At 50.9% G+C, this 20,834-nt stretch overlaps 7 protein-coding genes across 7 annotated transcripts, besides 2 other annotated features; 4 read left to right on the plus strand and 3 right to left on the minus strand.

Moving 5' to 3' along the window:
• Nucleotides 1–2,623: part of a sequence feature (contig 1.15 1752..178329(-1)) that runs on past the window's edge.
• Nucleotides 419–2,184, plus strand: ANIA_00989 (uncharacterized protein; the record flags this gene model as incomplete). Its single annotated transcript, XM_653501.1, has 2 exons — nucleotides 419–1,475; nucleotides 1,541–2,184. The coding sequence occupies 2 exons, from the start codon at nucleotides 419–421 to the stop codon at nucleotides 2,182–2,184; spliced, it is 1,701 nt and encodes a 566-aa protein (XP_658593.1).
• Nucleotides 2,624–20,834: part of a sequence feature (contig 1.14 1606..364334(-1)) that runs on past the window's edge.
• On the plus strand, nucleotides 4,040–6,537 carry ANIA_00988 (protein lkh1; the record flags this gene model as incomplete). The annotated part of the gene is made up of 6 exons (XM_050613266.1): nucleotides 4,040–5,106; nucleotides 5,156–5,234; nucleotides 5,288–5,635; nucleotides 5,686–6,148; nucleotides 6,194–6,281; nucleotides 6,334–6,537. Exons 1-6 carry the CDS (start codon nucleotides 4,285–4,287, stop codon nucleotides 6,535–6,537), a joined length of 2,004 nt encoding a protein of 667 aa, XP_050469095.1. The 5' UTR covers nucleotides 4,040–4,284.
• Nucleotides 7,137–7,952, minus strand: ANIA_00987 (GNAT family N-acetyltransferase; the record flags this gene model as incomplete). Its single annotated transcript, XM_653499.1, has 1 exon — nucleotides 7,137–7,952. One exon carries the CDS (start codon nucleotides 7,950–7,952, stop codon nucleotides 7,137–7,139), a length of 816 nt encoding a protein of 271 aa, XP_658591.1.
• Nucleotides 8,600–11,079, minus strand: ANIA_00986 (PHD finger domain protein; the record flags this gene model as incomplete). Its single annotated transcript, XM_653498.1, has 3 exons — nucleotides 8,600–8,786; nucleotides 8,835–10,868; nucleotides 11,054–11,079. 3 exons carry the CDS (start codon nucleotides 11,077–11,079, stop codon nucleotides 8,600–8,602), a joined length of 2,247 nt encoding a protein of 748 aa, XP_658590.1.
• On the plus strand, nucleotides 13,919–15,284 carry ANIA_00985 (DUF2293 domain-containing protein; the record flags this gene model as incomplete). Its single annotated transcript, XM_050613267.1, has 4 exons — nucleotides 13,919–14,356; nucleotides 14,440–14,562; nucleotides 14,613–14,972; nucleotides 15,123–15,284. The coding sequence occupies 4 exons, from the start codon at nucleotides 13,919–13,921 to the stop codon at nucleotides 15,252–15,254; spliced, it is 1,053 nt and encodes a 350-aa protein (XP_050469096.1). The 3' UTR covers nucleotides 15,255–15,284.
• ANIA_00984 (pseudouridine synthase PUS7) lies at nucleotides 15,961–18,250 on the plus strand (the record flags this gene model as incomplete). The annotated part of the gene is made up of 2 exons (XM_653496.1): nucleotides 15,961–16,169; nucleotides 16,222–18,250. 2 exons carry the CDS (start codon nucleotides 15,961–15,963, stop codon nucleotides 18,248–18,250), a joined length of 2,238 nt encoding a protein of 745 aa, XP_658588.1.
• ANIA_00983 (uncharacterized protein) lies at nucleotides 18,484–19,550 on the minus strand (the record flags this gene model as incomplete). The annotated part of the gene is made up of 1 exon (XM_653495.2): nucleotides 18,484–19,550. Exon 1 carries the CDS (start codon nucleotides 19,432–19,434, stop codon nucleotides 18,484–18,486), a length of 951 nt encoding a protein of 316 aa, XP_658587.1. The 5' UTR covers nucleotides 19,435–19,550.

The raw sequence follows: 20,834 nt of genomic DNA on the forward strand, positions 1-20,834 counted from the left end.
CGATGTCTGTCTTTGTCGTCCGGGATCATATAAGTGCAATCATTCGATGAGGGAGGTGCAGGTTCGATGAGGGAGCTACACTTACATAAGTCAGTCACGTGGCTTGCTCGTCGCGGAGTGGGAAGCAAACCTCCTCGTCCCTTTCCGTGCCAGCATCCCGACCAACACCAAATTTCCGCCGCGTAACAGCATATTTCTTCGCTCCGCTGCTTCTTTCGACAATATATCACAACTGGATATTGGACCCGATGTCTTGAGATGGTCACAGGTGGCGGCGGCGGCGGTTTTCAGCAGTCCGCTTCACGATTCGATTCACGCGCAAAGTATTCACTCTGTTCGCGGATGCAGGGCAAACTTTGATCGAAAACCATCGCATAATACCATATAATCTGCTCACGGGCCGGGAACCGCTGTAAAAATGGCGCAGACACAGCAGTTTCAGCAATCTTTCTCCCCTCCGGGTTCCTCACCCTCTCCCGCACCCTCCCCGATGAATGGCAGTGTTCCACCACCAAACAAGCGACAACGCCTCTCACCTCATCCTCAGTCTGCTCAGTCACCTTACGCCTCGCCGAGCTTTGGAACCTTACAATTACCTCAAACCCAGTCTTTTAATGCAAATGGGACAAATACAAACGGGATAGCACAGTCGCCCGCTCCTCCACAACCCGGCGCCATGGGTCCTCCATCGCGGCCCGTGGACAAGCCTACAGATGCAGCCGACTTGACAGATGTTCTGGCCTCTTCTGGTATCGATGTGAGAGAAGAGGAGGCGTTTCTCACTAGCAGTTACTCTGGGCCGGGTGTCCAGGCGCAACAGCAACCACGAGCTCAGCAGCCGCTCCCTCAACAACAACAACCGCAAGCTCCTCCACTAAACACATCATTTGCCTCACAGGCATCGACCACCGGAACGGCGTCGGCTTCTGCAAGCTTCAGTGAACCATCCCAATACAAGCCCCCCGGTACCCAAGAGTCCTTCTATACAGAGCCCTCATCCCAACCTCCCGCCCCTTTCGTCGATTCCAACGAGCCCACTCGAGAAGACACTGAAGCGGCTAGACGTGCACAGTACCATTTGCAGGAGCCCTTCCTGTTGACGAAGGTTCTGGAGCAGAGGCTTCAGAGACGTGGTTTCGACCTTGGAGTTCGCATACCCGCAGAAGGCTTGTTTCACCCAGTTCCCGGCCGTCCACAACCTATTGAGGTCACTGGACCTGATGGTTCGTCTGTCGTACGCACTGGCCAGACCATCCTGAACCAAGAGGGCGCTCCTCTCGTGGATATACTAAATCTAATGTCCATTGCCTGCGAGGAGAGACTACGGACCGTTATTGATTATGCCTCGACGCTCGCAAGAAGCAGACGAGCTCATTCCCATGGAACGGTCCCCGCCGATTGGAAGGATTTAGCCTTGACTGGCGGCGAAAACACCAATGGCGATACGGGTGGTCCGCAAACACCATCTCTCAAAAGTAAGCCTCCTTCCCTTCATTTTTATTGAAACTAGGGTGGGGAAACTGGGCTAACAGTAATCTAGGACCCCATCCAGATACCGAATCCACGGCAAAATCGCTTGCAGATAGATATCGGTTATTGGTGGATAAAGATGCCTCTTACGAGGAAGCTCGAGCGGCGAAACGCGCAAAGCGCAGCGCGAGCGCGATTCTGGGAGAAGGCGGGACTCCCAGGCCAGACTCAATGGATGTACCCGGGTCTGGTGCTTCAACTCCTATCGGCGAAAGAGCTCCTAGTATCGGTAAAGGAGGGCTCACTAAGAAAGAAGCCAGAAAGTTAGCGGACGCGAAACAAAACGAAGCGCAGCAACACCAGCAATCGGTCGAAACAGCACGTATGGCTACTCAGACTATGATGTCTGGAGGCATGTTCGGTAAGAAGAAGTCATATTCTTGGCTTCAACGTGGCCCAACTACCGGGAGCGGCTTTTCTACTCCAACGCGCATTAACCCACCTACACCAAGCGCCAGCGCAGAGAAGACAGCACGTTCCGGAGAGTCTGCAGCTATCCCTACCAAACGGTTAGGAGCTTGGCGGGAGGATAAAGAGAAGGGTGCTGGAATACAGGTCCGAGACATCCTTTTTATGCTGGAGTCCGATGGAAGAGCAGCTAGACATATCCAAAAGGCATATTCGAAGGACTTGAAGGAAGACAAAGCCGACTGATGCTTGCTACACCTTATCCTTACCACTATTACTATTGAACAATCTTGTCATAGCTTCCACTGCGACTTAATCTTTACGTTCCGCATGAGCACTGCGCAGGACCGGGGTTTTTTGGCGTTGCGGTACATTATTTGGGGGTTCCCATCTATGAGTCTAATATAATTTTTGACCTGCGTCCTCCACCAAACAATCTCAATGATGCCGGGGTCGTCACTTAGGCTTACTTGGGTTCTTTCACGTTCTATCGTGGTTACCCAGTCGCATGAACCCCAGCAAAGATCTAAATCTCACCCGCACTGCCGACCATGCATGATATTGGATATGTTACGTGTTGTAAATGATCGAAACCTTGACATTACCACATTCCGTGAACAATAGCAAACCAACTGTCAAACTCTCCTTTTCACGTAGTCTACAATTGTGCATGCATCGATAATCGATGTACTGGATCTACGACCTTCCCAAAGAGGACTAAGACTCTGACGTAATCTCGGGGACGCGAAAGACGCCCTCTGGGTGCCTCTGGGGAGTCGCGAGGGCGACTGACATTCTGCAGGACAATTATCATCGCCTCCAAGGCCATTATTGCGTATTTGACTCGTGTTTTGAGCGCACAGAGATGATCAACATTACCCAACTGAACCGTTGAACACTAGGCTGTCATTAATTGCCACAAACTGCCGCGTTAGGACAAAACGAACGCGGCAGATGATGTCAGGGAAGGCGAAGCCCCTAAGCGGTGGAGGGGTTTCCACTCTATACTGCGTGTCAATTCAATGCAGTACCAATCCCGCCAATCATTCTAGCCCTCGCCCCGACTCGCCAGATCGTTTAGGGCCCATCTTCGCAGCGACGAGGACGAATTCGAGAACGCATGTCATGCGGCCTCCGGCGAACGGAATGCACCTCAAACGTAGGTGCTAGGATCGCCCTGCGTCTATTGACTCACCAATCGTAGCGGATTCTTCGACCGCTCGCTCAGCATGGATTCATGGGCCATCTTGCCGGAGAGCCGGAGTTTGGAATTAATATTCGACTCCAGTATTGCCTCGCGGCTGATCGTGGTGGATAAGCGAGAACCAGAAGGTCCAAGAGTCTCTTAAGGCACTCCTCTTTTTGTCCTGCGTTAGCCGGCCCCAGTTCGCTTGTCTAGACGGCACTGGCTGTGAACCGCCTGGAAATACTACTCCGGCGTAGTCAATGCCTGCCAGCGAAAAACATTGCTGCAATTCCCACTTGTCGCAGGTCCAATTGTAGTCGGAAAACATTGCCTACTGTCACGGAGACAAGATTTAGCGGCGTGGTCATCCTATTTCTGACATTGATAATGTTACTTTCGGGTGTTTGCCGGCCGAAACCATGAGAAAGGGAAATGATTTAAAAATGAAAGAATATATCATACATTCCACAGAGTCTGAGCCCTCTTGGACAGGCTGGTTCGGGCTGACTGTAAACACCCTGCAATCCGTGGCTTTTGAGTGGACGTGCCCCAAAGGCGTAACCGAGCCACCCTAGCATTACGACTCTGCCTTCTGCTGTTCTGGTATAGGGATCCCGTCGCCTCGTCAACTCAATTAGTATCCAAGATTAAATGATGAACAATTCTTTCAACCACCACTCTGACAGACCCTGAATTAGAAGTTGTCGTCTGTTTTCTTTTATTCTTCAGGATGCCCTCGACCATTCCTCAAAAGAAAAAATAACTGGATCGAAATTGTCCTGTAGAGCCCTTTTACCGGACGGACCGCACGCTTTCTTGCCCCGACCGACCGCCTCGCATCACTCCCCACGCCTCTCTCACTTTCTCGCTCCTTGCTCGTCACATCTTTCGAGTCTCAACCTTCCTGCTGCCTTCTCGCAGTTTAGCTGCTTCACTCAACTCACTATCCAAGTTCTTTACTCAGCGAGACTGTGATTCTCGCGAGAATCCCCCGGGTTTATCGGCCTGGCGTGTCCACGCCTCCGTGTTCATTGAGGGCGACAGCGGACTACCAGTGACGCTGAACGGCCTCCTCTCTTTCTTTCTCTCCTTCACTGGTACCCTTCCTCTTCCTCCCCCCATCCGCCGCTCGTACGACCGGACGGTTTCTCTAAACCATCATGTCTACACCCTCAACTGCCACCGCCACACATCCCGTTACGCATCATCACCAGCATTACGGATTTCCCCATCATCAAACATACCTACCGAACCCTTCGTATCCGACCACGTCTTCTCCGCACCTGAACTCGACTGTCTATCCTTACGCCGTTCCTTCAACAACAGCTGCACTCCCATACACCCAGTCCCCTCATTCGGCCGCCGCGGCTTCGACCGCTACAAGTACCGCAGCCATGCCACAGCCTCCGAAACCCGCTAGTACGGGGGTTTCGACCCAGAACGGGAGGCGGAAAAAACCAGACTGGGGCGAGTTTTACAAGAATGGTATACCAAAGGAGGTCATTGTGATTGATGATACACCTCCTCCTGACCAGTCTGCCGCCGCATCGCGCACTTACCCGACCGCATCTACCGCTCAGGTCGCGAATGGCAATACTGCCCAGCCTGCGGGTAAGAGACGACGCACCGGGATCGAGACCGCATACGATCTAGGATACTTTGATCGTCCCTCATTCTCCACGAACCCTCAGCATTACGGCGAGGAGTCGTCTGCCGGGTCCCTCTCCACAGACCGCACCGCATCGTTGCACACCACTGCTCCCACATCTCTTTCACAGGGCAGTTCCGGTGCGAGCAATGGTGCTTATTATGAAGACGCCAACGTCGGCCAGAAACGAAAGCGGGTGGCGACGCGAAAGTCTGTGCGGGATCAACAAAAAAAATTAGAGCAGGAGACGGCAACCGATGCCTTCTTGAGTTATATACCTCCTCCCAAGCCACCTATCAAGGCCAAGGATGTGCCTGTGCCGGTTGTCCGTTCCGTGAGTATTGTCATTGCTAGCAACTGAATGTCACTAACTGTCGGCTCAGTATGCGAATAGGGGCGAAAAATACGACGATGACGATGGTCATTACATTGTCAATCCCAATACCCCTATCACTGATCGATGTGAGTACCCTCTAAATCGCAAATGTATGGTCGCAATTGCTAAACCTCGTCAGACTCGATAATCAAGCTTCTAGGGCAAGGAACATTCGGCAAGGTCGTCGAAGCATATGACAAACAACGCAAAGCTCGCTGTGCTATCAAAATTATACGTTCCATCCAAAAGTATCGTGACGCATCACGGATCGAACTCCGCGTACTTTCGACTTTGGCGTCCAATGACAAGCACAACCGAAACAAATGCATTCACTTAAGAGACTGCTTCGATTTCCGAAACCATATATGTATCGTCACAGACTTATTAGGACAGAGTGTCTTTGATTTCCTCAAGGGTAACGGGTTTGTCCCGTTCCCAAGCAGTCAGATTCAGAGCTTTGCTCGGCAGCTTTTCACCAGCGTGGCCTGTAAGTTGTTCGCATCATGTTTCCTCTGGATTTCAGTTAACTTGGTACAGTCCTTCACGACCTCAATCTCATACATACAGATTTAAAGCCTGAAAATATTCTCCTTGTCAAGAACGCGTACCAAACCTTTACTTACAATCGCACTATTCCTTCCTCATCCACTGCAATATCGCGGAATGCTCGTCAGAGACGTGTCTTGCTTGACAGTGAGATCCGCCTCATCGACTTCGGCTCTGCTACCTTCGATGATGAATACCATTCTTCTGTCGTTTCCACTCGACACTACAGAGCCCCCGAGATCATTCTCAATCTTGGCTGGAGCTTCCCATGTGATATTTGGAGTATTGGCTGCATCCTTGTCGAGTTCTTTACGGGCGATGCTCTTTTCCAGACTCACGACAATCTCGAGCACCTCGCTATGATGGAAGCCGTTATTGGTGAGCGGATAGACCCGAAGCTGGTCCGTCAAGTGATGCAAGGTGGGCGGAATGGTAACCAAAATCAGGCGGCCAAGTAAGTGTTTTCGGTTCTGCAACATGATCACGGCTAATTTTCCAGGTACTTCGTCCGAAACCGTCTTGACTACCCAAATGAAGAGACAACACGAGCCTCAAAGAAATACGTGCAGGCAATGCGTCGACTGACTGTATGTCTTCTCTCAAACAAAGCATTTTTAGGCCAGTTGCTAATCATCCCAGTCGTTCATGCCAACGAATACCAAGTTCTACCGACTCTTCCTGGACCTATTACAACGCATCTTCGTTTATGACCCAAAACAACGCATTACTGCCAAGGATGCCCTGAAACACCCGTGGTTCAAGGAGCCCATTACAGATGACGGGACTGAAGCTTTGCGAATCGGGCAACAGTTGCAGCAGCGGAACAACGGTCAACAGCGTTGAGCATTCTAGCCTGAGTCCGTCTCCGGCCAGGCGTAATTCGGATCGAAAAGGCGTTAGTTTCGGAGCTTTTGTTTTCTTTTCTTCTTATTTTGCATTGGAAATATCGCCGGTACCCACGGATACCGGCGCTCTATTGTGTATGGGTACAGTTCGAGTTAGGATGGCATTTTTGGGATAATATGTATGGGGCACCGCGAGCCGCCCAAGTATATCGGCTACTGGTAGCTCTGGAGTTTGGCCACTGAATTCATCAAAGGCCAAGGATGGTTATTTTTACGGAGATGGATATTGACATGGTCATTCTATCGATTACATCGCACAGGGTTTGCCTGGATTTACGGATATGGGCATGTTTACTCCTTTCGTGATATTTTGCATCACCTACAGATGTGGATCAGGCTTGCACGACAGATTCACCTTTTCGGCGTCGATATGGTACCGGTCTTCTTCTTCTGCATAGCCATCATGGTAGATGCTCCTCTTGACGTTTTACTGACTGATTGTTCTTCGTGACTGCTGTAGACAGGTTTCATGTATATATATTTATATACCCTTTTGTTATACCCTCTATACGATTTTTTTTCACCGTCGGTTCTATATCAAGTTCTCTCCGTCATCACATCAGCTCGGGAAATATAAAACTCTATTAGTTCCTCCCCATCACCACTCCCAACATCATCGGTTTCTCTTCTCCCAACGACCTGAAATTCACACTTCTCCAGCACTCTCCGACTAGCCCCATTCTTCTTTGAGATAATGGCATAAACCCTTTCGTTATCGACAGCCTCACCTTCCCCTCCATCCTCCTTCCCACCCTTCGCCCTCGAATCCTCTAACCCTGAAAAATTCAGAGAATCAAGATAACCGAACCACCACCTCACAATACCCTTCACCGCCTCACTTGCATACCCCTTCCCCCAAACCCGAGGGACAAACATATACCCGAGCTCGTGTTGGAGTCTCTTTGTAATTGGAGACCCCGCTTCTTTGATCCCGACTATACCGACGATGCGGTCTTGCCGGGGGTCATCCTTATTTTCAAGCGACTGAATGTACGCAAGTTCCCGCACCGCGAAGCAGAACCATTTCTCCTTGCTTCTGCTTTTGGTATTGCTTTGGCTTTGCCTCTCGGTCTGGTCCATTACAGGACTCCCCTCCTCTGCATACTCCCGATCTGAACTAGATGTAAAGGGGTAAGTGTCCGTAGTCATCGTGGCCCTGATCCAATTCTCCGTCTGCTGGAGACCCGCGTCCGGGATTTTTTGGACAGTCCACTTCATGACCTCGGGCTCGGTGCGGAGTTCGTGGAGTGCGAGGGTGTCGGCAAGACATAGACGCATGAAGGATAGGCGGGCGGTTTGAAAGCTTAAATTTAAACTAGAATCGGTGGATGTTGATCTTGCTTTTGGGGACATTGTTGTGGATGCCATATAGTTTGCCTAGGTGGTCAAATGGATAGGTAAGATAGTCGGTTGTTGGGTCGTCGAGGCAGCTCTCGTGTACGGAACTGGGCTGTAAGGTCTGGGGGAAGAGATTGGTAGGGTAGACGGTTCTTAGGGTATATATATCCTTAGTTTACGAGTTTATAGTGGCTAGTCATTTCAGATGGGTGACTCATCTTGAATCACATGGTTCGGCCGTCAGTTAGCCGTTTTAGGGCCAATTAAACAACAGTGCTCTAATGAAATATGCAATCTCTTTAGTAAATAAAATGGGTTGTCCTGTTATAATTGATTCATTCTGTCAGACTTAGATACAGGTATGCTATCCTATCCTCCTTAGCCGACTATTGTTAACAATTAGTAGCGAACAAAGAAACAAAGTGTGGTGCATATGTTTGTCTCTGTATGATGCCGCAAAGAAAAGGGTATGGGTATAGGTATTGGTATGATAACGGTATGAGATCTAACATGCTGCATATGGAACAAAGGAGACCTAGCAGGATAGTGAAAGCCGGTCCTCTCTTTAGGACAGAACGACTCATTATAAATGCATAGGAAAGGGTTGTGGTTGGGTGTGGACGCGAGTCAAAGCATATCTCTAACGTAAAGGTACATGTTGATTATCGGAGACGATACGACTTATGGGCGAGTGGTGAAGTCGGTGCATGGCCAACACCATTGACCGGAACGCGGACTCGATTCTTCCGAGTAGGGGTTTGCGCACAGAAAACGCAAACGTAGACAGAAGGGAGGTTGGACCGTTCTAGACCGACACATTTGGTGTGCAACCAGTGGCTGCACGATTCGCTGTACAGTAGTTAGTACTTGATATAAGGTCGGAAGGATGAATCGTACCATTGAATCATTAGATGGCCACCGTTATCCATGGAATTGCAGATGCACCTGGTGCCATTACTTGGATTGCTGTATCGGTCTGTGCAAGGAGTTGCGAGGTCGGGGTCAGTCACTGTCGTGGGAGATGTATTCGCTTCGCGAGCATCTGACTCTCGCTCCGTACCAAAGCGTGGAGGCGACGACTGTAGCTGTGCCAGAGACTGCAGGGAGCGATTTGACCGGGAGCCAAAGCTTGCGATTGTCTGCGATCTTGGTATGCGGCCCTTGTCTTGTAAAACCTTGCGAAGGGCATGTTGAGCATCACCCGTATCCTCTTCTACATCAGCAATGCTGCCGGGGATGGAAGCGGAGCTGCTATATGACAAATCCGACGGAAGTCTCGAAGACTGCCTTTTCGGTGTCCTCTTCCAGTCTTCCAATGTCGCCTTTAGTGGCGGCCTCCTAGCCGGACCACGAGGAGCAGTAGCCCAAGGAGAGACACGGCCTGAATGCGACGATGTGTAAGAGCCCATTGAAGGGGGCCGCGAGCCAGATTCACTGCGGGCAATTGTCGATCTTCCAGCTTCCGAGAAGACGAACGAAGGATTGCGGCTGCTAGATGGGGGATACTCCGGAAACTCTGCCGAGTCATATTCGCTCTCGGTAGCGGAGCCGTCCATATCCATGCTATTGAGAGGATCGGTCAAGCCAGTCGACGCCTCAAGCACCGGCTGCATCTCGGTTTTTGCTCTTCCGTCCTTGCCAATCTTCAAGACTACCGACTGGGAGCGTGGAAACACACTGGCCAGAGAGTTGGATCTAGGTAACGGAGCGCGAAGAGACTTGATCGGCGAGGACCGCCCCTTCGACGGGCTCTTCCGGATTCCACTAGCAGAGGACATCGTCCCGCCAGAGCCTGGACGAGACGCACTCACTGCACTTACAGTGAGGCTGCGGGTCAGCGCAGGCCTATTTTGACGAGGCGTGTACTCGTCAGTCTCATCATCAGATAGATGAGGGTTGACTCCCTGAGCACGTCGGAGCTCTTCCCGCTTGAATTCCTCTGTCTGATGATGGTACGGCTGGCGATGTTGCCTCGAAAACAACCGTTTGTCAGGAGTAGGCTGAGGCCCCCCAAATCGTCGTGCAGGGGAACTCAGGAACAAGGAGGGATCCTCTGCTTTTGGTAGGGGAAGTCGAGGCGACGTGGAAAAGGGAGCGGGGAATAAAGCTGCATCGGTCGGAACACCGGACGAGAGGCCATACATAGTATTGTTAAGACCAGAAAGCTCCATGTTCCTGTCGATATGAGGTAGCTGCGGGATTTGGAGGTCTTGCGGGGCTTCCGTTGTGTTGGCATGGAGTGTGTCTGCAGTGTCAGTGTCGAACAAACCGCCTTCGTTTCCATGCAAGGGCAAATCTGATGTATGCTGATCAAGTCCGTGGTCCCAAAACAACCTCTGTTGTGGAAAGAAAGGCGACGCCGACGGATCAATTGAGCCCAGCTGGAATGGGTCTGGGGACGACTGAAGGTCTCCGAATAACCGGGGGGAAGCACCCATTACTCGACTAGGAGTCTCCAAATGTCCCCCGGCCGTGCTCGAGGTCAGTTCGTGACGCCCAGCACTGCTCAGATTTCCAAATTCCGTCACCTTTGTCCTCGAGGCGCTGCTTGGCGGAGGGGTCTGCATGGAGGCAGCCGATTTGATCGACTCCACAGTCTTGGACCCATCTTCACCCGTTGCGTTTAGTTTTGACGGACGCCGCTTCCTAACAGTCTCAACCTGAGAGCCCGATGATTTCGCGTTGTGTAGTCCGGGTGAGCCTAAACCCTGGGCCGGCTTCTTGTCGGGCAACCGCGGGCTGTTCAGCCCGAACCGCTGGGGTGTGCGAAGGAACTCAGGGCTCGAAGCGTAAGGGTCGGAGGTGTCCCATGTCACTCTCGGATCGAAAAAACTGGACTCGAGTTTCGGCGTTTGAAAGGTAGCGTCACTAAAGAAGCTCGTGGGTGGAGTCCTCGTCGGGGTCTGAGGTTCACCGTTCGGATAGCTGAAGCTAAAAGCGATGGACGGCTCTGTTAGCAACATGCTACACATACTAAGCGCACTAAAGCCGTATGAGGGGGAATAAAAACGAAGGACTAGTCACAGACAAAAGGCAAATGAAGGGCAAAGGGTGAGGTACGACCTCGGATAATGTTCCCAGGCCCAAAGCCCAATAAGTGTACGAATGCAACATACCTGTGGATAGGCTGATCCCAACTCATGTCAGCAGCGGTGTACTCCTAGCAACCATTCAATTCAAGCTGCCAGGCAACCCTCTGGTCGTAGGACGTCCAGATAACCCGGAGCCGTCAGGAATGTTTGAGGGGCGGATCGGTAGGAGGGAGACTGCCGACGAATGTATGCCTCCACAGGGTCATTGAAGTACAACGAAAGGCGTCAGAAGAACCGGAACCCTGGGAGGAGGCGGAGGGAAGAGAAGGGATCGAATGAAGTCCGAGTTCAAAACATAGTCCCTTGATCCAATAACCGTCGGTTGGGATGGCAGCAAGGTCGGGCGAGGATAAGGAGGGGGAGGGTCGAGGGATCGGTCGAGGCTGGCGGAGGAGGAACGACTCCTGGACAAAGGGGAGGAGGGAGGAATGCGTTTGGCCGCCTGGCCGAGGGAATTCGAGGAGATGAAGAATTATTGGGAATGAAGAAGAGAAAATGAAGCTGAGGAGAAGAGAATTTTATGTTTTCGTTTTGCTCTGTTTGTAAAATTTGGTAATGAATTGACGGTTTTTCTTTATATCCGCAGATCCACAGTCAGGATTCAGGACTCAGGACTCGGTCAATCCTGGACATCGTACAGATAACAGGACAGATAACAGGATGTCCAGAACCGAGATCGTGACTTTCTATACCAGGATCAGCCCGCTGGCCTCGTCGGCTCGTACTAAAGTGCCTGGTGGAGAAGCAGGTGCCTAATCTACTGCTACCTAGGAGCATAGTATCGAGCCAGCATTATCGACCCTGGAGATGCCGCTAGAGTATACCGACGAGTTTCGCTTGCCTGGACGGCTAAACTGGATGATCTGACTCCGTCTACCCCGGGCAAGAAAGCAGAGGAGAACATAATAAAAGCGACGCATATAGCCCCTTGGTTGTTTGAGTGCCAATAATTGGCTCGCAGAACAAGGAACAGCGGTGGTTTTCCGTGGATCGTCTGCTCCGTCACCACTACTCCTGCGAGCTGCCGGTGCTGACGCCGTCTACGGTTTCTGGGCCATCCTTATGCCTGCGGCCGTCAAGTGGAAGGAATCTCAACTTCCAGCCTCAATCTGCTAGAAAAAGACTCTGAGTTCGCATCACGACGAAGAGAGACATGGTTAAGACATGTCAATTAGTCGAGGGATCCAGATCCAACCCCTTTGGTCGATCGAAACTGCATTTGTCGAGCGGGATCACGATCCCAATCAGACTACGGAAGTTTAGCGCTGGATTTCTGGAGCTGAAAGGTCCAGTCCAGCCTCAGCCTCAGGCTTGGGGTAATTTTACTTAGCACACTTATGACGACATTGGCCCATCCGAATCTGTGATCAATGACCATGAGTTGTAACGGATGGTTTGTACGGACCTCGGGAAATATTTAATGATTTCAGATTAGCTAAAGATACGAAGTGAGACCTATAATCCTCTACTTGAGGGTAAAACGCCAAGTTTAAGTGCTGTTTTGCGACCGAACAGGTGTTGGACACACGAAAGTCTATCCCGAGGTTCCTGCAATTCACCCTGTAAATCTACTCCCGGTGTTTTATGGGCCAAAAGGTATGATCGATCACAACGACGGGGTAATTATTTGTTGTGTATCCAGCGTCACTTAACCTGCTGGAGAAACAAAATATGAATAATATAGCAGTACCATGATGCAAGGGATCAAAAAGTGAAGGTCGTGCTGGGGTTCGAACCCAGGTCAATCGGATGTGATGGGAGCTCATCAAAACCGATGGTGATAACCTCTACACTACACAACCAACTGTTATTGGGTCACGAGATAATTGTCTATATATCCCAGTGAGCTTAATCGGCTATCCAATCATGCTATTAATTTTCTTATTTTTGCTGAACTGATGGGGCAGACTTAATGTTGCAATTTATCGCGTGACGGGGAGGCACATCCTTATATAGGCCAAAAAAAAAAAAGTTTGCAAAAAAGAAAGGTCGTGCTGGGGTTCGAACCCAGGTTGATCGGAGACGAGTAGATCTCAAAACCGATAGTGCTAACCACTACACTACACAACCTTCTGATGACTAACTGTAAAGTGGGAAGTTTATAATGCAAGGTACTCTAGACATATTCTTTGACGTCCAGCCTCTGTGCGACTTTATTTGAAGCCTTGCAAAAGCTCCTGTGGTTTGATGCCATCGAGCTACTTGAATATACGGAACGTGAATGCACCAGTAGCTTTATTTGTATTAGCTTTGCGGCACCGAATAGCCGGGTAACTATCTATGCACATATACGCATGTCAACCACAGTCCGAATCTACCCCATTGCCGCTGTTTAAGTCTGCCTTCCACAGAGCAAATCCAGACTTCATTGGATTCGTGCTCCTATAGTCTCACCTGCTGTTCCAAGAGCTAATGTTCTTGTGGCTTGAATCCAAGATCTCCAGGCTTCCAGGTGATGGAGGTGGTCGAGAGTGAGAGTTGGTTGCTAATGATTGGGTCGCGTCCTCAGGCACAAACTCAAAATGACTGTCAAGAAATATGTAATTGGGATCCTAGCTAATTAACACATGGTCCAAAAACTTTGTGAGAACCCTTCAACACCGAGCCCTCTGGGACGAAAGAAGCCTTAGAATCTGAAAGGAAAGAAAGAAAGAAAAAGGGGAAACAAAGAATACCAGAATAACAGCGGCCCTTCCCTATCCCTTCACCATAGACAAGGTCGCAGTTTCCTCGATTGAGTGATGGAACACAGCTCATTTGTCCACAGTCGGTGTTATGATTCCAGTTGCGCACCGACTTCCAACTAAGCGATATTTTTGAAATATCTCTACGACTCGTCTCTCTTTCAGATTATATGTCTAAGTTCTAGCAAATTCAACCCTCGACGTCATGGCTCCCATTAGGCCTAAAGCTTCCACGAAAGGCCGCAAACGCTGGGGTCGTGGGAAGAGCAACCACTTCGAGAGCCGCACCAAGAGGAATCGCAAAATCCCGCGCCTTGGTATCAACCGGATCGAGAGAAACCGTACAGAGAGGAGCAGTGCCGAGAGACAGCGTGCTGAGAGGAATAAGGTTGAGAAGAGTCACGCCGTGAATAGTATTGCTGAAAAATACCGCGCTGAGAAACAGCTGCCCTGGAGACCGCCGCGGCCTCTAGCCATTCTTGCCCAAAAACACGAACTGGCATTGTCTAGAAAAGCCCTGTTCCCGCAGTCAGGCCCTTCTGCTGCGAGCAAGAAGCCCAAGCCAGTCATCACTAAATCCAGACATGGTCTGGCTAAATACAAGCCTGTGGCCCAGTGGCCGTCACCGGAACCTTTGGAGATGGTACGTACTTGACCCGATTGACAGTATATACCTTGCACTGCCCCCTTGCATAGTGGAACTCCATAGTAATGTGCAACCAACAGAACTGCCTCGAAAGGGCGCCATTGCCCCCTAATTATGTGTTTGTTCCCAGGGGTGATGTCTATGTTACTCGACACTGTCGAAGTAAAACAAAGGAAGATCACCGGCTGGTCTATAAAGTTTATGTGAGGATGATCTCCTCCATATAGATAATCGCCAGGACTGACCCCCCCAGGACAACACAGGGAAGAAGGCACTTGGAATCCGCGTTCCTGCCGATGTTCACGCTGCTGTACTACGATCAGCCGAAGAAACGGCAGAGTCCCGCGCCAATGCCGTCAGAGCCCGCGACGAGAGAGAATTAGCACACAATAGAGAACTTTTAAGGAAGCAGTTTCCCTTGATGCCGGCACAGTCGCTAAACACCATCCTCCAGCACGCCTTCCTCAAAGGCTCTGGCCGTGTCGGGAGAACTACGACTACCCCTGAAAAGGAAAAGGTCATTCTAGCTGTGGAGGCACATATTCGACACGTACATACACCATATGAGGAGCTACTTCGCTCAGGGATGCCTCGACTAGAGGCTCGCAATAAGGTTCGTGACCAGGTACAAACGATCCTCGCAGCCTGGGTAGGGGAGAGCAAAGGCGCAGAACCACAGCCAACAATACTCAGTTTACGGAAGAGAAAGGAGTAAGTTGTGGCGCTGGATGGTCCTTTTTCTATTATTACCTGCGTGCCAAAGTTATCTCGAAAACCATGTCATACCACGTTAACCATCGATCTCACGGAATGCATACGACGTACCCGTGCGTCAATTGCTACGGCGCATGCCTTCTTGTCGAGGGTTTTTTCTGGAAGCGGTCAGAGATGTTGAATAATGATGGCATGAGTTACGAGAAATGCGATTGTATTTTAGCATGCATAGACTATCAACATTGATGTTGTCCACGACTGTCCCTCTCCCGCCGGTGCGGTCATCAAACACATTCCTGCAATAGCTAACAGTAGACGAAATACTCATCACCCACCTACTTATAATCGTAATAGAGGACCGCAACCAAGCATATGGGTTATCCTGGATTGGATAGCTGAGGTCAGAGACCTTTTATTAAGGGTCATAGCCTGTCTACTCCGTAGAACGAAGTAGTGTTGTACCTACAATTATGCTCATTACATACTGTCATAACATAATATATTCTCATGACATCTTGAAAAAAAGATACCTCTAAATATCAAAGTAAAGCCGATTACCAAATACTTCGTTTATGGCTTCTCTGGATATAGATTTCCGCTCTGCGTATTGCCTAAATCGTTAGGGTTCCAAAAGGCCACCTTATCATGAAACAAACCTTGCAAACGCAGAAGATATCAAAACCCATAAGAATGAGTCTTAGAATTATTAATAAATGTTTGTAGTAAAAGAAGGGAGAGCGCTTACATCAATGAGGTTCTGAGCATACTCCCCAAAGCGGACATTTTAGGGCTAGCCCTATTATTCAATTCAATCGGAGATTTCCCCCAAGCTCCGAGGATGAGCTGCGGCAACCACCGGCGACGACCATCGCATACATCTCGTCGCAATGGACATTTCCGATCTTATCGAGCCCCCGCAGAAGCGCCTCAAGACTGAGGATATCTCCAGCGCAGACGAGGTTGTTCTTCCCGCTGGCGGAATCACGCCGCAGACCGACAACGAAATCGACGAGCAGTTATCGAAGGAGATTGAAGTTGGCATCACTGAGTTTGTCAGCGCTGATAATGAGGGTTTCGCGGGGATTTTGAAGAAAAGGTATTCTTAACTGATACGGTTGGGGTTTGATCTGAGTGCTGACTATTGCCAGATACACAGATTTCCTTGTGAACGAGATCCTGCCCTCGGGGAAAGTTCTGCATCTGACGAATACCACTGCACCTAATACCAATGATGAGGCGACTCCAGTCCAGGCAGATAAGAAGCCGGCCGAAGATAAGCCAAAAGAGCCCGAAACTCCCGCAGAGAAGTTGCCTGCTCCAGTTGAGTTTCAATTAGCGGAGGAAGATGAGGCGCTTCTGGACACTTTATTCGGCACCCAAAACACCAAGAAAATTGTCGCCCTCCATAAGAAGGCACTGGCAAATCCAAAGACTAAGCCAAGCGATCTGGGACGATTGAACACAGTCGTTGTCAACGACCGCGATCAGCGCATCAAAATGCACCAGGCAATTCGTCGCATCTTCAATTCGCAGATTGAATCTTCAACAGACAGTGAAGGAATGATGGTTATCTCAGTCGCTGCCAACCGCAACAAGAAGAATCCACAGGGAGGTGGAGGCGGGCGTGAGAGGCCGCGCGTGAATTGGGACGAACTGGGCGGACAGTATCTGCACTTTACTATTTACAAGGAGAACAAGGACACCATGGAGGTCATCTCGTTCATCGCCCGCCAACTGAAGATGAATCCGAAGAGCTTCCAGTTCGCGGGGACCAAAGATCGCCGCGGAGTAACCGTGCAGAGGGCATGCGCTTATCGCTTGCAAGCCGATCGCCTCGCGAAGCTCAATCGAACGCTCCGCAATGCCGTCGTTGGCGACTTCGAATACCAACCTCACGGCCTCGAGCTCGGCGACCTCTATGGGAACGAGTTCGTCGTGACTCTCCGCGAGTGCGAGGTTCCTGGCATCAACATCCAAGACCCCGCATCAGCCGTAGCCAAGACAAAGGAGCTCGTCAACACTTCACTCAAGAACCTCTACCAAAGAGGTTACTTCAACTACTACGGCCTACAACGTTTCGGCTCTTTCGCAACCCGCACTGACACAGTGGGCGTGAAGATACTGCAGGACGACTTCAAGGGCGCCTGCGACGCTATCCTCGACTACAGCCCACACATCCTCGCCGCGGCACAAGCAGAATTAGGCCAGGGCGAAGGCGAAGGCGCCACACCTACCAACATCAGCTCTGAAGATAAAGCACGCGCCCTCGCAATCCACATCTTCCGAACAACTGACCGCGTCACGGACGCTCTCGAAAAAATGCCTCGCAAGTTCTCCGCAGAATCGAACATCATTCGCCACCTCGGCCGGTCAAAGAACGATTACCTTGGCGCCCTGCAGACCATTCCCCGTAATCTCCGCCTCATGTATGTCCACGCCTACCAGTCCCTCGTCTGGAACCTTGCTGTTGGCGAGCGCTGGCGCCTGTACGGCGACCGCGTTGTAGAAGGCGATCTTGTCCTCATCCACGAACACCGCGACAAAGACGGCAACTCTTCCTATACCACACCCGCCCCCGGTGCAGGAGCTAGCGGCGAAACCACTACAATTGACGCAGACGGCGAAATCATTATCGTCCCGCAAGAACACGACTCAGCCTTTGCCGTCGAAGACACATTCACCCGCGCCCGAGCCCTAACCGCCGCCGAAGCGAACAGCGGCCTCTACAGCATCTTCGATATCGTCCTACCTCTCCCTGGCTTCGACGTCCTATACCCGCCAAACAAAATGACGGACTTCTATAAAGAGTTCATGGGTAGCTCCCGCGGCGGCGGATTGGATCCCTTCAACATGCGGAGAAAGTGGAAGGACGCGAGTTTAAGCGGGAGTTATCGAAAAGTTCTTAGTCGGATGGGCAGGGACTACTCTGTTGATGTGGTGCTTTATAGCAGGGATGAGGAGCAGTTTGTCCGGACTGATCTAGAGAATTTGACCCTCAAGACGAGGGATGGAGGGGATGTGGATTTGGAGAAGAAAGAGGGGAAGAGTGAAGGGGATAAGCTTGCTGTTGTCCTCAAGTTCCAGCTTGGATCGAGCCAGTATGCAACCATGGCGTTGAGAGAGTTGATGAGGGGAAAGGTGAAGGCGTATAAGCCAGACTTTGGAGGTGGGCGGTAGACTGTCGTAGCCGCCGTCGTGAACCACTCAGCTCATACGGTGTGTATACAAAGCTACGACCTTATAGGTCTATACATTCTTCATCTAAAACAACCAAATCCGTACACTCAACTTTCTGACTGGATATAGAGCAAGATTATGAACATTAAATAGACACTATATGATCTCGAGAAACCCTTGAACAAATAATCAGGATTAGAACGCTGAGAGTTGACTAGAGGCCGGGTAGGTAACTAACTCCCCCGATGCGCGGCCTGTCGATGCTCATGGTCATCGGCACCGAAACTGGACATAGACGAGATATCATCATCATCATCATCATCATCATCATCCCGGAGCCCTCTATCTCTCATCATCGCTTCGCGATCGTTGATCTCCGACACTACAGACATATTGTCGTCATTGTCATTTGGACGGTCAAATGGTGAACGCGGCCGTGCCGCTGCTTCTCTAGCGCGCTCTTCGGATGTTCGCCAGTTGAGATCTCGGTCTGTTACTGCAACTCCAGCTCCGGCTGCAGCACCTGCTACCGGGGCCGCCGATGATGTGCTGTCTACTCCTGTCCCCGGCTCGGTCCCTGGTGGACGGAGATAAGGTGGAGGCGGAGGTAGATTGTCGTTGTTGCTGGGAAACGGGTTACGGTTAACTGGTCCTGGGGCCGGAACGGGGGCGATCTGGGGTTGACTAGGGAGGAAGGCAGAAGACGAAGTGTCTAGTTGGCGTGTTAAAATCCCAGGTGCGGAGGTCCGTTGGCGTTGGCGACGACGGCGACGAAGAAGGAAGAAAATGACTGCTGCAAGGATGGCCGCACCCACGACAGCAATAGGGACGGCGATTGCAACCTTGGTCGTGGTGCTGAGGCCGCCGCCGCCGCCTCCGTCATCGCTGTCCGCGGAAGCTATGGAGGTACTGGACGGGGTTGAGTCTGAGGTAAAGCTTGTGGTAGACGCCGAGGTGTATATAGATGTCTCTGTTGCTTGGGTGGTTGATGCTGATGGGTTGTCTAGTGCCGTGATTGTCGTCGCCTCAGTGGCCGTGGCGTCTGCCCATTCTGAGATGGAACTCATAGGGTTGGATTGTCCATTTACGTCTGGCTGAGTGCCCTCGCCAGCCGATTCGCCAGCTGATTCGTCGCCGTTGCTGTTGCCCCAGTCGATGTTGTCAACGTCCGATATGCCGGCCATTGTTGTGAGGAGTCTCAAGTAGTAGTGAGTCGTGTCTCAGTCAGTTAGCATTCTATGTCCGTAAAGCTCGTGGGAGAAAGTAGTTACTTCTTACCCCCACCCAGTCGAAGTAAGATTCTCTCGAGTCTCTTGACTCCGCTTTTTCATGCAGATGAAATACTCAATTATAGTAACAAAGTCAGTAAGCACTCTCGTATTTGGGCTGATTGACAGTGAGGTGCGCTAGAGTACAAGACGCCAAGTCGCCGACAGGGAAATGCTGTAAGGGAGAGAGGAAGGAGCGAAAAGGAAAAGGAAGCGGAAGAAGAGAAGAATTAGAGAGAAGACGAATGGCAGCGATGAAGAGTGAAGAAAAGAGGAAGAGAGACGAGGAAGAGCTGACATGGCGCAGCGGCTCCAACAAGTATAGCCCTAGCAAGTTAGTCTTGCAAGTATCCCGATGCTAATTCCTGCGAAAATCGATAATAGTGGGCATGGCTGAACACCACTCGATACGACTCGGCGCTCACGAAAGCGGCATCATCATCCACCCGATGAGCAAGAGGGACCGTTGTACAATCGCAGCGGCGCGGTAAGACGGTTCATTGTCCTCTATCTTTATTGCAATTGTACTTGATCCCTGTCGGTCTACGGCAGTGATGGCATGTACCAGTAGGCGCCCGCAGGGGGCGTGAAACGATCTGAGTAAACGTGTCGCCGTCGCAAAAACTCCGCTTTGTTTCAAAGGCTAGCGAGGCTGTGCCGGCTGCTGATCGATCCGCAACCTAGCTCTTGAAGGTGCATCGTCCATTCGTAAGAGGATTTAGTCTGCGGTTGGCCTGTTGTGGGTGGCCGGCTCGCGCTCTTATGGGCTCACAGCCCTGTTCTTGCGTGGCAGTCACTCGTCAGATCTTCGTGGTTTGGGGGCCGTTCCTCAAGCGCATATCCACTATTAGGAAAATCCATCGTAATCAATTGAGCTGAGAGCCCAAATGCGCCGGTCAGTGCTGGTTAGTCAGGCCAGAACTGAGTCCTTTGACCGCCGTTTCTGATTGTTTGAGAGACAAAAGAGCCTCATTTCCAAGCTTCGAGTGCGGCCTCAGGCATTTAGGCCCAAAAGTATTTACCTGAAGGGGCTTAGCGCTTAAAGCACCTGGTATGGACTACTCTTAAGCCTAACAGTGCCACCAATAGACCTGAATTTAGAAATCTAAGAAATTTAACGCTCTCGATTCTCCTGACCCGCAGCGGTGGTCTATTCCAACAGGTCTCAGCTCTTTCTAACAGCTGTCCCGCCCAAGTTGCGAACGTCTCTCGTAAACGGGGAAGATGCCGCCTTGGCCAACCGTGAGCGAGTATACAGTATGATTGGAACCTCAGGGTCGACCTCGTATAACCGGAAGCACGGCCGATGCTGGCAT

The sequence above is a fragment of the Aspergillus nidulans genome, chromosome VIII (assembly GCF_000011425.1).
Source record: "Aspergillus nidulans FGSC A4 chromosome VIII".
Lineage (NCBI taxonomy): Eukaryota > Fungi > Ascomycota > Eurotiomycetes > Eurotiales > Aspergillaceae > Aspergillus > Aspergillus nidulans.